General features: G+C 41.1%; 1 protein-coding gene across 2 annotated transcripts; it reads right to left on the reverse strand.

The window, feature by feature from the left end:
- Positions 1-1,408: 1,408 nt before the first annotated feature.
- On the reverse strand, positions 1,409-9,483 carry LOC117500330. Of its 2 annotated transcripts, none has more exons than XM_034153167.1 (3): positions 7,992-9,483; positions 6,044-6,682; positions 1,409-1,990 (listed from the first exon to the last, which is right to left on the reverse strand). In XM_034153167.1, exons 1-2 carry the CDS (start codon positions 9,009-9,011, stop codon positions 6,149-6,151), a joined length of 1,554 nt encoding a protein of 517 aa, XP_034009058.1. In that variant the 5' UTR covers positions 9,012-9,483; the 3' UTR covers positions 1,409-1,990; positions 6,044-6,148. The 2 variants fall into 2 exon arrangements, with proteins under 2 accessions (XP_034009058.1, XP_034009056.1); XM_034153165.1 differs by having other exon boundaries at positions 1,409-1,993; positions 7,992-9,481.
- Positions 9,484-15,195: the final 5,712 nt, after the last annotated feature.

The raw sequence follows: 15,195 nt of genomic DNA on the forward strand, positions 1-15,195 counted from the left end.
AGGCATTTATTAAGCAAACATTATCAGGTTCCAGTTTCTCAAATGTGAGGATGTAGACCTTTTTTTTGGTTAAATAACATTTAAAGTGAATAGTTTAATGCATGTCTGTAGTTGTTTGATGGAACGTTAGATTAATTTGACCATGAGCATATTTAGTGAGCTCGCCGCAACTTTAGATGTATAAAGAGAACTGGATACAGCATTGTCAGTCATACAGCCATTTTCAATCCTATAACAGTTGCTTACTGGCATATAAAGCCAAAAAGAGCACTACAGATATCTCTGGATTTAGCTTTTAGGGAATTAAAAAAACATTTAGGACATTGTGATTTAAATAAGAGCTATTTGAGTCTTCGGTACCACTTTACAATAAGACTATCCTTATAAGGGATTCATAAAGGGTTTATAATTACGTTATTAATTAGGGTGTAAACACTTTATTAATCATTAAGAACCATTTATAAACCAGTTCTAACATAGTTTTCATACATCAACACAGGCTCACTATTTGGCAAGATGACTAAGCCTTATATTGGCTACTTAGCTTACTTCGTCTTCTTCATCAGCCAGCATCCTTGGTATCTGTTGTTCACTGAGTTGATTCCCCCCCATCCATCTTGATGTTTCTTGGCATCTCTTTATGACCAAAGCTGGACAGTTATAGCAGTTTTCCTAGACGGCCCTGATTTTCTGTTTCACTGAGGAAATGTATCACAATTTCCTGACATATTAAACTCTTAAAGATTACTCAAATGGGAAGTAATGGGACGATTATTCAATAATAAAATGCCCTAGTATATACCATTATTGAATCATGATATAAAAGGATGCTCGGGGTGCCAAGAAAAAAATCATTATTTATTTAAAATCTTGCTTTTGACAATTGATATTGCTCTTTAACACTTAACCTCAACTATCTGCCCGACCTTCAGCGCTTTATTCGACTCTTTGCAAACTCCTCTGTCATTCGCCATCATAACAGTATGCCTCTATAAGATGCAGACAGTGAGTGACAAAGTGGTCAGAACAGTTAACAGTTTGTCATCTTTCATCAGACCCAATACTGTAGCTCTCCAGCAGTGATAAAAAGAGACAGAAAGTGAGGAATGTTTTGTGATGTGGATGGATAATTTCAGTAGCAGAGGGGAAGCGGTGTGCTCTGATAGCAGCAGAAGCAGCTTGTGAGAGCAGAGTGGTGAAAATCTCAGACAAGATTTAAACAAACAGAAACACAGACTTTGGCCGGGCTGGCCTGTGACGCCCTGACAGAATAAGGCCATGAGAGATCTCACACCGCCATCTCCAGATCAGCCAGAGAAGTATTTTCACAACATCCACAACCATTTGGGATTACTATGTCAGACTAAGTGAATGCATAAATAATTTACCAGAGTCAGGGGCAATGAAATGCTTGCGTCAATGATTTTATTTCTTATTGAAATGTGGGACATTCAGCTGTCAATGCAACCTCTCAATTGAGAAGTCAGATTGATTTGTGTGAAAATAGCAGAGTCTGTTGTATTGCAATTTAATCTCTACCTTTTGAATATCCCTGCCTCTTTGCTGATTGTTTTATTACATACTTTAACAACCATTCAACTTTGAGAAAAACTGTCTTTATTTGTAACATATCTTTACTATAGCTTAGATGATACAAATCTTGATATAGCATACATTAAGTATCCAGACTAGTGTAAGCTGCCTGAAAATAGATTTCTTTGCAATAAAAAAACATTGTAAAATAAATAAACACTGCTATGAAAAGATTCCTTATCTTCACAGTTTACCCTGCTCAATATTTGCATCTACCTCAACAGAAGCAGTAAAGCTTAAATTCTCAGAGGTTTGACTGCCACTCCTCCATGCTCCTGTGCCTGCGTGACGTACGGTCGCAGGTCGACTCTAGGGGGGAGTTTTCCCTTTGGAAATATCCCCACCTTCAGGCCGTGCTCTGTTTCCCGCTGACAGCTCCTCTCAGTGGCATCAGCTCCTGCTGGAAACATAACAACAAAAAAAGAGAGACATTTAGATTCTGTACCTCAGTGATCCCAGATGTCTGTGTGTGTGTGTGTGTGTGTGTGTGTGTGTGTGTGTGTGTGTGTGTGTCGTTGTGAGTCATGTTGCCTCACTTGTGGAGGAGCTCTGTAAACCAGATTTTATCAAGAGCCACATGTGCTTGCTTATGTACTTTTGTCTTTCTAAAGTACAATGTTAGTTTTAGACCTTGAGAGTGAGGACATTAATGCAGGTCCTTGTTTCTGAAATTAAAATGATTTTTTTTTTTATATAATCGTCCCAAAAAAGTCATGTTAGGGTAGGGACACAAAAAATGTATTGTCCATTACATTTTGATGGGAATTTAATGTCACATTTTACTTGTTCAAACTTTCAAACAAAAGGTAACATTGGACTCCTTTGTAGCCTTCTGTAACATAGGGACATCACGATGTAACACTGACTCTTCTATTGGCTAGCGCTGCAACACATTGTACGTGATTGGCTAAGGGGCGGGACATCTCTAAGCGGTTGATCACAACGGAGCCGGCCAGCTAAAAAGAGTGTGCTGCAGCAAAGGCAGTATGAGAAAAATAAAGACCCTTTTGAACATTAAAGCATGGAGACATTTCACAGTAGAGGCACTAAATACAACCTGGAAAGGAGTATAACACACACCTCTTTAAGTTGCGTAAAAAACGTTGAACCCAAACCATACTCTTTAAATAAATGTAACTAAGTAGTTTTGCTGCCAAAACTTAACCGCGTGTGTAAAAACTGGGACCATAATTTAGGATAAAATATGTTTCCCTCAAAACGTTATTGTTTTTCATTGTATGGGATGTTATTTTTAGGAGACTGGGCTGGGTCAGACTGCCCTGCGGCAAACAAGAGCTGCGCTCCCCTATTGACTCTCACTTTATGCAATCAAAAGGCAATCAATTGTGCAGCAACAGAAGCACAACGCATACTATCACATCATGTGAATACAAAGCACAAAGTAGAACAATAAGTAAAAATACTAGAGTGAAAGTATAACATCATGAATCGTTATGTTGATCTGAACTAAATATCTTTATTTTCTATGTGTCACTTATTTGCTCAGATTGTGAGTGTTTCATCAGGATTCAATTCTGCATTCAAATCAAATAAATAAGCCGATTTATTTAATTTATTGTGTGAAACCTGTTGCTTTTCCATCAAGTACCGACCTGAAAACAGAATAAACATGAGTGTCACGTTCAGCCCAGAGCTGCAGAATCCAGGACTCCTACGCAGGAAAACGACCTGGCCTCTAGACTGCAGTGCACCAATTTGTATGTGGCAATCTTATTAAGCAGGAATCTAATCAGGAATGTGCCCCGTGAAGCCACTAAATAAACTGCAATAATGACGTTTTAATGACTTTTTTGGTATTCCCTTTCCTGTAGTGTGTTTTAAAGGTTTGTGTGCATGTCAATGGTCTGCAAGGGCTAACATCCCAAACTTCCCCCCAGAGGGAGTTCTTACTTACTTAAATTAGTATATAATATGTCCTCTTTAAAATTGAAGACACAGGACCCATTATTATTTCGACGGACACAGCTGGGGCTTGTAAGGCCTCAGGGATCTGGGGGGCAATTACCGAGTTTGTATCAGCCTTAGTTTGAATATAATTATCCGAATTTGCATCAGTTTCTTTTTCATCTTCGGGGTTAAACAGTATCCTAACCCAGCCTTGTTTTAAGCTGATTTGTTTTTCCATTTCTCCTTTGTCTATCCATGAACAACACCTGAGCAATTGTTGATCCCTTACAACTACAGGGCTAGGAAGTTTATTATTACTTTCAGAACAAATAGATGTTCCTTCAAATATAATTGTTATAATGTAATTTGTTTTTGACTTTTTATGCAATTATTTTTGTTGATGTTGATCCAGTTAATTGCCCCATGTCATTTGTGTTTGAACATGAACCCAAGACAACTATAGCAACCTCATTAGAAGAACTTAATAGTTTCCTTTGAACACAAAACAGAGGATAGTCAAAGGGAACATTTAGTGTGTGTGTGTGTGTGTGTGTGTGTGTGTGTGTGTGTGTGTGTGTGTGTGTGTGTGTGTGTGTGTGTGTGTGTGTGTGTGTGTGTGTGTGTGTGTGTGTGTGTGTGTGTGTGTGTGTGTGTGTGTGTGTGTGTGTGTGTGTGTGTGTGTGTGTGTGGTGTGTGTGATGTGTGTGTGTGTGTGTGTGTGTGTGTGTGTGTGTGTGTGTGTGTGTGTGTGTGTGTGTGTGTGTGGTGTGTGTGTGTGTGTGTGTGTGTGTGTGTGTGTGTGTGTGTGTGTGTGTGTGTGTGTGGCCATCTGTTGTGCTCGCCTTTTTTCCACCCCCATCTGCTCTGGGTGATTAATTCGGATAATTCAGGCCTTTAAAATGTCAGCTGCTTTGAAAGACTTTGAAAGTGAAAAGAGAGTGCCGTGTTGAACTGCTACATTACACTTTCAACTAATTAAACTCTTGTCTTTCTATAAATGAAAACTCAAGCATATGCACTTTTTCGCCCCGATTCTCTGGCTGCCAGCCTCGACCTGAAGCGCGTCTCTCGCTGCAGCACAGAGTGAGGAGCTGCTTCACTGTGCTGATGTTTATATGGACGTCACAAATATACCAAGAGTTTGCCTCACTCTTTTCTGGCACGTGGCCAGGAGGTTTTATGATTAAAACCAGATTGTGCTTGCCCAACTCAGACAGGCTAGAAAAATAGATTGCAGTTACGCATACTCTGCACAAGAGGGAAGTGCAGAAACATGCAGGTCTGCAGCTTCTGTAAAGGTGGACTTTTAGAAGGAACTGTATCTGCTGTTTAATTCCCCACATCTGCTGCAGGGACTTTCTCACAGATGTCATCTTGTTATTAACTCTGTGGCACGAGAAGAAAGCTCCTCCTCATCCACCTCTGACCGTAAACTAAGCCAATTGAAGTAAAGCTACGATCTTCCTGTAAATATAATGACGCCTCATTTGTGTCACATGATTTCAGTCAAGCGGCTGTGGGGTCTTCCTTTGCCAAAAACGTCTGAGCTCCTGCCAACTTTCAGTTCCCTCGAAGTAATGACTAAGCCACACTGCAAAAAAAAAGTCTCTATTGAGATTTGATCCTACTTTTTGCTTTCAGGTTTATGTGATGCAAACAGTTGTCAAAATCTTTTTTAAACTACTTAAAGGTAGGGTAGGTAAGTTTGAGAAACCGGCTCGAGATACACTTTTTGTTATATTCCATGGAATGCTCTTAACATCCCGATAGCAATGAATATCTTAAGTGCTTTGACAAAAAATCCATTAAAAAATGTAATCTGGAAGCCGTAATACTGTAAAAAGCACGACCAATCATCTGAGCCGGCCCGGCTAAAATGACTGGATGGCCTACCTGCCTGTCAGCCTTCCATCTGTGCACAAACTTATCTCGTGCCCTCATTGGTCATGTGTGCGTTCGTGTGTGTTGGAGGAGGGGCTCTATAAGGAAGTGGCAGATTTTCTCCGGTTGTGTATTTTCAAATTCTACCGATCTCGAGCCGGTTTCTCAAACTTACCTACCCTACCTTTAAATACAATTTTGAGATTAAGGTTTTAAGATTGGTAGTAATGTTGTTTTGCAAAATCAGATATAACTTAAATCTACTCATAAAAGTTAAACTTTACTTCAACATATGGAGTTTTATCACCCTCCAGGCTGATTGCAACCAAATGTGTCATTCAACTGAAAAACAAATACACATTTCTCATTTCCCTAGCCCAGACTGACACATTTTGCAGTGTGGTGAAGAATCATGTGACATCAACAACAGCAGACACGTTACGCCCCCTCCGCTGCCGCCCACACACAGACATCACACACACACACTGAGACATCAAACACGCACATAAACCCTTTTTTGTAACCCGGGAGAAACACTGCAATTCATTTAGTGACTTTGAAAACTACGCTGCCAGTAAACAAGGCCGACGTCATCAGCTGAGGTGGAAACATCAACAGTGTAAATAGAGGGGGAGAAAAGTCCTCTTGTGTGTGAACTCACCATGAGTTGTTCCCCTGCCTGGTCCCACTCTGACCTCCACTCGCTGCAGCAGGGTCTCATGTTTCAGGCCCCCTTTGGCACTGGGGCAGACCACTTCCCCCTTCCTCACACCATGCTGGTGCTCTCCCTGCCTCTCTCGGGGTACACAGGGGGTCTCACAGGCTTCGGACGAGGGCCCTTCCCACAGCGCCCATTTTGGGGGTATACAGGAGGCTTCTGAGTCCTAGAATTAGAGGTGCTGTTCCCGATAATGACTTTAGGGTCCAGGCTGTGTGGGAGTTGCTCAGGGTGAGTTTGGCCAACATGGTGGGGGTCTCTGGCGGGATACAGGTGAGGCGGGTGGCCATTTAACCCTGGCCTCTCATGGTTGATGTCTTTATTGTGGATGGGTGGAGTGAAGCGGCTGGTTTTAACGACGGATGCCATGTGAACAGGAGAAGGAGAGTTTGTTCTTAAGATGATGCGATCTTCTTCCACGTGTTGCGACATCGGGACCGGAGCAGGCTTGTGATTGGGCAGCAGGGCCAGCCTGAGGTCGCCAGGATGAGAGGATAAGTTACTGGACGTCCCCTGAGTGATGCAGGGCGCCTCATCGCTGAGGTCGATACTCGCTGTGAGACGATCAATCTGCTCGACCACCTGAATGATAATAATGAGAGTCAATACGTGTCCAGACTTACTTATGGAGAGCTCTTCTTTTGGGGGTATTTCAAATGAAATCCACTTATGACTTCTACGTACACTACAATTCAAACTCTTGACAGCTATGGTCATCATGTATTTTTATATTTATGATTCTACATAATAATCTTTAACAAAACAAAGGATTCTTAATCTTTAAAGCAGTGTTTCCAAACATTTTGGGGCCTGTGACCCGACACAAAATAAAAAGTATTAATTTAAGGCCCCTTTTGAAATAGCCAATTGTTGTTGTTTTCAGTTCTATCAAAGATAAGTTTCACCTCTAAAGAGAGAAGTTTCATTGTCATTTAAAAAAGAAGTACAACTTTCCAATATTTCACAAAAAGTATTGCCAACAATGTACAAAGATGGATTTACAACCCCTTGGATTTATCTCCTGACCCTTTGGAGGGGCACGACCCCCTGGTTGGAGAACTCTGGACTAAACTATCTAGCTGTTTAAATCGTTCAATCAAAGTTTATTTATATAGCCCAATATTACACATTTGTCTCAGGGGGCTTTACAGTTGATAGAATATGAATACAAACTAACAGCTAGAATCATGAATTAGTACTTTCATTAGTTATTCTTTTTTTGGTGATAATTCTTCTGTGCTCCTAACTCCTGTGTGCAGTATCTAAATGCAGGGCTTTTACTGGTAATGGAGTATTTTGCATTGTTGAATTGCTGCATAGTAAAACATCTCAGTACGTCTTCCACCACTGCCAGAGTATATTTATAACCACATGTTTGTCACTGACTGTGCTAAAGTTGAAGCATTAATCCACATCTACTCAAACCCTTTTGTTGCCAACTGTCCTAATTCACGTTCATGAAGCTGTTTAACTCGTAATGTTGCTGCCTGACTATATGTTGCACATATGCATTTAGCTGTGAATCAATGCTATTTTACAGCTGGATATAAAATGGAGACTGTAAGAGCAAGGCACAATTTAGTAACGGTCTCAAGCCAAGCTTTTTAAAGTGCTGGACGGCTCGCTGCCAATTATTGCAGCGTTCTGCTAAAGGTCAGAGCAAATCGTTCTCAATCATCACGTCGGTAAGAGATGATGACAGTGTCACAAACAATGCAGTCAGCATGCTCTCAGGAACACAGACGTGTGTCAGACCGAATCTCGACATCTGAGCTTTGTGATGATCGTTTTAAATGTCACTATATCCGGAGGAGCCTTGATAAAAGGCAGGGAGATCTGCACCTGACGCCTGATGTAAAGAATAAACATCCATAATAATAGACCCTCCTACCTCTTTCATCTCCACGTGAACCTGCTTCAGACCCCCCAACACATCCTCCAGATTTGTCACCACTTGTCTGATTTGATCTCTCACTGAGTCCTGCCTCCTCTTCTGCTTCACCACCTCCGCTCCCTGGCTCTGGTGGTCGCTGGTCGGTTTTGAGGGCTCAGGACTGGGGTTGGTGATGCCAGAGGGTGGGACGCAGGACCCCTTCTGCCTGCTTTGGTTCAACTGTTTTTGGGGGACTTCTGTGGGGAAAAAACCTTTGTGAGACTCACTGCGTCCATTACAGCCCTCCTCTGATCCACCCTTCAGTCTGCTCCGGTCCTGATCTCTATCTCTTTCCTCCCCTCCCTCAAAGAACACCGCCCTCGGTCCACAGTGGCCATTCGGCTTGATATGACCTATATGAGGATTATGTGGCTCCGAATGATAGTTCTCAGATTTACAACCATAACTTTCCTCCTCCTCGTCCACGCAGACGTACCGGACCGTCCTCCTGTGTCGGTACCCTTGACCTTTGACCTGAAGATGTGGGAGAGGATGAGGTATCCCGGCTTTAAAGGGGTGTGCCTTGGTGTCGCCGCGCCCCACACAGCCACACTGTTCCCTGACAGACGGGTAGTGTCTCACCCCGGGCTCCGGAGGGTAGCTCCGCTGGGCAGGGTTCAGCTCCCAGGGGCAAACTTGGCTGAAGTCGTGTGACTGGCTGTGAGGGTCCGGCCCCCCGAACACAGGCCTCCTCTGTGGGCTGCGATGACCGCTCTTCTCTGCTCTGTCCACCACCAAAGCTCTCCCTCCTACATCTTGAACCCGAGGAGCCTGGATGTCTCTCCTGCAGTCCAGAGATGGGTGGTCCGTGTGTCTCTCTGATGCTGGTGGGTATCCCGGCCCACCGTGATGGCTGAACGCTGGCGGATCATAGAGGACGCAGTGCTGGCAGGAGCAGGGGCTTGTGTTGTTGTTGTTGATGTGCTGCTGCTGGTGAAACCGGTGGTGTCCCGTTGTTTGTGCGCCTTCTGTGTACATGTCCAAAGAAGTCCAGAGGCTTGAGTGGAAAACGCCTTAGAAAACAATTGGTTTCCTCCCCTCTCGGCTCTCTCATTCACTCGCTCTGTTTTCCTCATCTGCGTCTTCTTACAAGAAAAACTTTTCTTCAGCTCTTTTTTTTTTTACCTCCTCTCTACCCAGAACCTCCCCTTCCTTCCTGTCTGTTGTTTCCCTTCTTCTTCTTCTTCTTCTTCTTCTTCTTCTTCTTCTTCTTCTTCTTCTTCTTCTTCTTCTTCTCCCCTGTAGTTGTTAATCTTTGCACCAATCTTTTCCTGGACCTTCTTTCTCTTACTTCTTCTAACTTTTTCTCTACTCCTTCTTCCTCACCCTGTAGCCCTCTCTCCTGCACGGGGCCCCTCTCCACCTCCCTCCCGTCTCTCTACCTCTCCCGCCTCGTTGTTCTGTCTCATTTGCTGCTGCAGGCTTCTAGTCTCGCTCTCTCTCTCTCTCTCTCTCTCTCTCTCTCTCTCTCTCTCTCTCTCTCTCTCTCTCTCTCTCTCTCTCTCTCTCTCTCTCTCTGTGACTGTGTTTTTCCCGTTTCCTCCCCTCCCCTCTCCCGCTCTCCTCTCTCTCACTCCACCTCTTACTCCGTATCCTGCCTCTGGTATATTCTCTCACAGAGTCGTCTGTACCTGAATTTAGGACTTCCTCCTTTCTCTTCCACCTAAAATCCAGCCGCCGGGAAAAAGGACTCCATATGTGTTTCTGTCTCTCAGAGATTTGCGTTAAAAGAGTCCCAGCTCCGGTGCTGCTGAGCTCATTAGCCAAACCAAAGCTTTTTGCACTCTGCAATTAAACGCTGCCTGGGATTCCTCGGCCAGTGACTGAAGGAGGAGGTGAGGGGAGGGGAGAAGCTCAGGGGGAGGTGGGGTTTCTCACAGACGAGGGAGTAGACAGCTCTCAAGGAGACAGAGCCACTGCCTTTGTACGGGAACATTTTTACATTATCCTGTCTATTATTTTCTACCTCTCTCCATACTAAGTCCTTCTCCTCTTTGTCCTTTGCCACTCCTGTCATTACCACTCCATCATTGTCTCGTTTAAAGTGCTTTCACCTATTAAGAAAAACTTTACTCTGCTGAGGCGAGCACAGACATTTAAGCTTCACTGTATCAAGAAAAGTGTCCATCCATCTTCCTCTAAAGTCCATACAATGGTGTTTACATGCCATCAAACCATGTGTTCAAGCCATGTTACATTTGTTATTCTTTATCCCACTAAAGATAATCATAATCTCCGGATAAATGCAAGAAAGTCCTTCATACAAAATTTGAAAAGCAGCATGGACAATAGAGATCTCTCTCTCTTTCCAAAATAGCATAAGAAGCCTGTGTTGTGGCTCCTAATCCAATGTGACTGAAGACAGCTCTGCGTTTATTTTCAAAGATAATAACTGGAGCTTTGATAACAATGGGTTGTAAAAATAAAAACTACAGAGAATAACAACGGAGGAGGAAGAAGTGGATACATAAATCGCAGCGAGAGGATGAGCAGTCCGGACCCTGCTGCTGGGACTGTTGTTGTATAGAAAACACAGCTGGAGTGACTTGACCTTAACATAAACAATATACATACATACTTATGGATACATACATTCATACGGTATGTAGTCTCAAGGAAGGATCCGGATAAACATATCTGTAGACACTGAAATTAAGAAAGGGTAAATATAAATACAATTACATATATATATATATACATCTATAGGTATATAATTATATATATTGAGGAAAATATATATTTTTTTCTGGAAATACGATGAAGAAACTTTTGCTGGATTAATTTTTAAATAGCGGTTGTTTTTTTAGGCCGCCTAGGGGCAGCAGAAACAAGCTGTGGACTCAACATTGATATATTATCAACTAATTCACACATAGAGAAATACTACCATTAAAGGTAGGGTAGGTAAGTTTGAGAAACCGGCTCGAGATCGCTAGAATTTGAAAATACACAACCGAAGAAAATCTGCCACTTCCTTACAGAGCCCCTCCTCCAACACACACGAACGCGCACATGACCAATGAGGGCACGAGATAAGTTTGTGCACAGATGGAAGGCTGACAGGCAGGTAGGCCATCCAGTTATTTTAGCCGGGCCGGATAAAATAATTGGTCGTGCTTTTTACAGTATTACGGCTTCCAGATTACATTTTTTAATGGATTTTTTGTCAAAGCACTTAAGATATTCATTGCTATCGGGATGTTAAGAGCATTCCATGGAATATAACAAAAAGTGTATCTCGAGCCGGTTTCTCAAACTTACCTACCCCACCTTTAATGTTGGATCATGTGTCTGTCAACTGGGGAGATGTAAGCGCAAAATCCACTCGATTGGCTCTTTTTTGCGGTCAGCCCACTCCTGCCGGAAATATTTGGCTCTTTTTCTGCTAAGCGCTTCTCATCGTTTACCAGCTATCACTTACTGTGTCTGTTTTCTTTGTTTGGTGCTGAGCAGGTGGTGAAGAGTTGATGTTTTGATGATATGATAGCAGCAAGAGTAAAACCAAAAACAGCTACTGTAAAACGCTCGGCAAAGGGAACTGCAGGATCAGGGGATAATTATCTGAGGGTTACTCACTATGAGCGACCCTTTTATACTGTAAATGTGCGATGTGCTTCATTAATCAAATAAACATAACTTTTAATATTCAGACAGTAATATTTATTATTTTGGTTTATGAGTGAATTAAATGCCAAAAAAGAAATAAAAACGTCATCACATTGATGCAAAAATCCAATAAAATCCGAACAATGTCCTTCATGCATTACCACAACAGAAAAGTACCCACATTATAATATACAAAGAAAATTGAAGGCACAGATGCAGCGTTTCGGCAATATCTTTGACGGTTGACAAATATAGCCGATGCAGTCTAATCGTAAAAATAAAATCCACTGTTTTGTGATACCTCTCTCCTTTTTAATATACAATGATGTCATGAAAACAGTCTCAGAGTATTTTGTTGTTTCTAAATGAGAACAGAATGAGAAACTGGCCACCTGCAGTGAGCAGTCGGTCAACTGTGAAAGAAGAGCAATCTGGCTCTACATTATTTATTAATTTAGTCAACGTTGTCCTTTCAACCTTTTTGTTATATCATAGCTCTACTTTGAAAGACTATCATCTTTTTTTATTTTCCTTGACTTGGTAAAAAGCTTCAGCAATATATCCACCTGAGAACGAAATGTTGGTATATTCTAAACCCCTGAATATACTGTAAGCACTTCACTCCTGAATTCTGTCGGTCTTATATAAATGCATTTACACAATTCTGACAGAATCTGACAAGAAGCGAAGCAACAAGACCTGTCATCTTAATCAGTATTTCTGAGTCAGATCCTCGTCTACGAGCTACAAAAGAAATATCAAAAGTTGTTATTGTCACACTCTTTGTACCCTTACCTATAGGTGAGTGCAATGTGTGTGTGTGTGTGTGTGTGTGTGTGTGTTGCCTCCGAAAGGGCACAGCTTATTCGGCTCTTACATCACCCTCTTTTGTGTTGGCCCATCTCCTGCATGGCTGCATGACTGCAGGGCAACCACGAAGCAGAGAAAGGTTGGCACATTTCCCCGCTCTGCACCCTCCTGTCCTCACCAGGGTCAAGATGACCTAATTAGTACATATGGATACTACTATTGGAGTCTATAACTAGAGCTCAATATGTTGCCAGATGGACTGTTTACCCTCCTGCAGATGCACAGGCCTAGATATGTACTCATGCGAATACTTTTATAATGCACGTGTTTGCAGGCGATAATGTACGTTTGATTACGTATGATTACGTTTTCTTGTGTGAAAGAACCATACTCTACATTCTATTGTTAGCCTTATTAAACTCGCTCGCAGTGTTTCATATTGATTTTTGAATTTTAATTACCTAAAAGGCACAACATGAAAAATAATGTTTATCGTCGTTGGTCTGCAATCATCAGACCATTGACAATAACAAACAATTAGCTTTTCACAACACATTAAAATAGCCCAGATGTTAAACCCCCATTGAGAAACTATGACCGTTTTGTCTCAATCTGTAATTATAGACTCCCCCACATGAGGTATATTATTGTTTCTATATGTCCTTTTTATGAATTAAGCCTCTATTTCTTTCTACGTTACGATACGATAATACTTTATTGGTCAGATCAAGTCTGAAATTTGACTAGCTATGCTATTGTTATGTTCTTTCTGATACAAACCAACTCTATCCCCTTTTGTTTAGATATTTATAAACGTAACATTTTAAACTTTACTTACTTAAATTAGAGTTGGGTGTGTAGGTTTAATTCCAGCTAAACACCCCCTCACTTTCTCAACATATGTCTCGACTCTTGTGTGCGTGTGTCCTGTGAACTGTAAAATAAAGGCAAAAATAAACGCAGTTTATTATGATATACAGTGTATTTACCTCCTTGGATTAAGACATAGAGCAGGGGTGTCAAACTCAAGGCCCGGGGGCCAAATCCGGCCCGTGACTTCATTTTCTGTGGCCCCACAAGAGCTTGCAAAGAATATTGTATGTTTATTATATGGTTACATGATGATTTACAGAAGCACGTTGCCCATAAACTACATGTCCCACAATGCATCTCAAATTAGACTTATTTTCTCAGAATTTTACATTTTTTCTTCTAAATGTCACTTATTTTTTTTTATTTCGACTTTTTTTCCAGAATGTGGCTTTTCTTTTTAAATCATTTTGTGATATTCTCACTGAAGAGACTTGCAATTATTTGCCCCAGACTTCTGCTTTCAGACGTAGTTAATTATGAAGTTATTACCCTATCAGATAATAATCCAATGCAGAGGCAATAATGTAATATAATACATTATTTTATATATATATATTTATATATGTACTTTTATATAGTCTTAAAGTTACAACCGGCCCTTTGAGTGCAGCCCTAATGCTGATGTGGCCCGTGATGAAATTGAGTTTGACACCCCTGACATAGACAATGTTGTCAGATCAGAAAGTGTTTTTAGAACCAGTGAGTTACCGACTGAGACTATATCCCTATAGTGCACATATAAAGGCCAATTGTCACTAAGACCGTGTGTTGGTCAAGTTTTTTATACTTTTATAACTCCGAAAATATATTTATTTTAAATATCACAAGCATAGATTTATTAGATTTTTTTCACATAAATGTTGATAAAGTTGTAAAAAGCGAAAGGTTTTGAGTTCTGCCTCAGTAAAATAGTCTAAACTAGGAAACTCTAGAAATCTCTGATAAAAACAATAATAAATAAGGTGACATTAAAAGCTGTACTTTTAAACACGGTTGCACCTTTTAATACTCTACTGTGCATTTAGTATTTTAAAAGATCGAGATTCAACAGCAAATTATAATTCTACAAAAACCTATACAGTACTTTATAGTGTACAGACTTCTTACAAACTTTTGTTTTATTTTAAACCGTCTACTCAGTTCGGTGGAGATAACCACAAACTGGAGTTGTGAAATGTTTGACAGTGATGTGCTGGTGAGCCATGTTGTGATATGTAGATATGACTGTTCCTCTTTCACAAGCACACAGATACAGTGAGTTTTAAATAGTCTCTGTGATAAAAATATAACGCTGTGAACATTGTGTTCCATCAGCACTATTATAACAAAGCACTGATCATCACATGCTCCTGCAACTCCCAATCATGTACATTATAATTATAACATTGAATAATAATGAAGCTAAAAAGAGCTGCAGACCACAGTGGATCCCAAAGAAAACAAAGCAGAGAGTCCAGAGAGACACTTCATGCACGCAGCTGCTCAGATCAATGCTTTATTGTACGCTGAATGCATTAACTATGAGCGTCTTTGTGACACTGCAGAACTCGCTGCCGCATCTTCTTCTGAGAAACTGCTACGCTTTTCATAAAAGGAGAAGTAAGAAATGTTTTTTACCAGTTTTTTGGTCATGTATAAAAGAACAAGTAAGTATAACAGTTTGCTCATTCAGTGCACACTTAGCGCTTTAATAAGCATTAGTTTCCTGCATGAGGTCAATTCAATTTCACTCTCCTTTTGTTAGTAATGAATGCATTTCCTGAGGAGCCCTCATCTCCGTGAATCAGCAGGCTACATTTCCAATCTAGCCTTGAAATCATATTAGGTTTTTATTATGGTGAGAAAAGACCACCGGTGTATTTTAGAGTTTCAA

The sequence above is a fragment of the Trematomus bernacchii genome, unplaced genomic scaffold (assembly GCF_902827165.1).
Source record: "Trematomus bernacchii unplaced genomic scaffold, fTreBer1.1, whole genome shotgun sequence".
Taxonomy (NCBI): domain Eukaryota; kingdom Metazoa; phylum Chordata; class Actinopteri; order Perciformes; family Nototheniidae; genus Trematomus; species Trematomus bernacchii.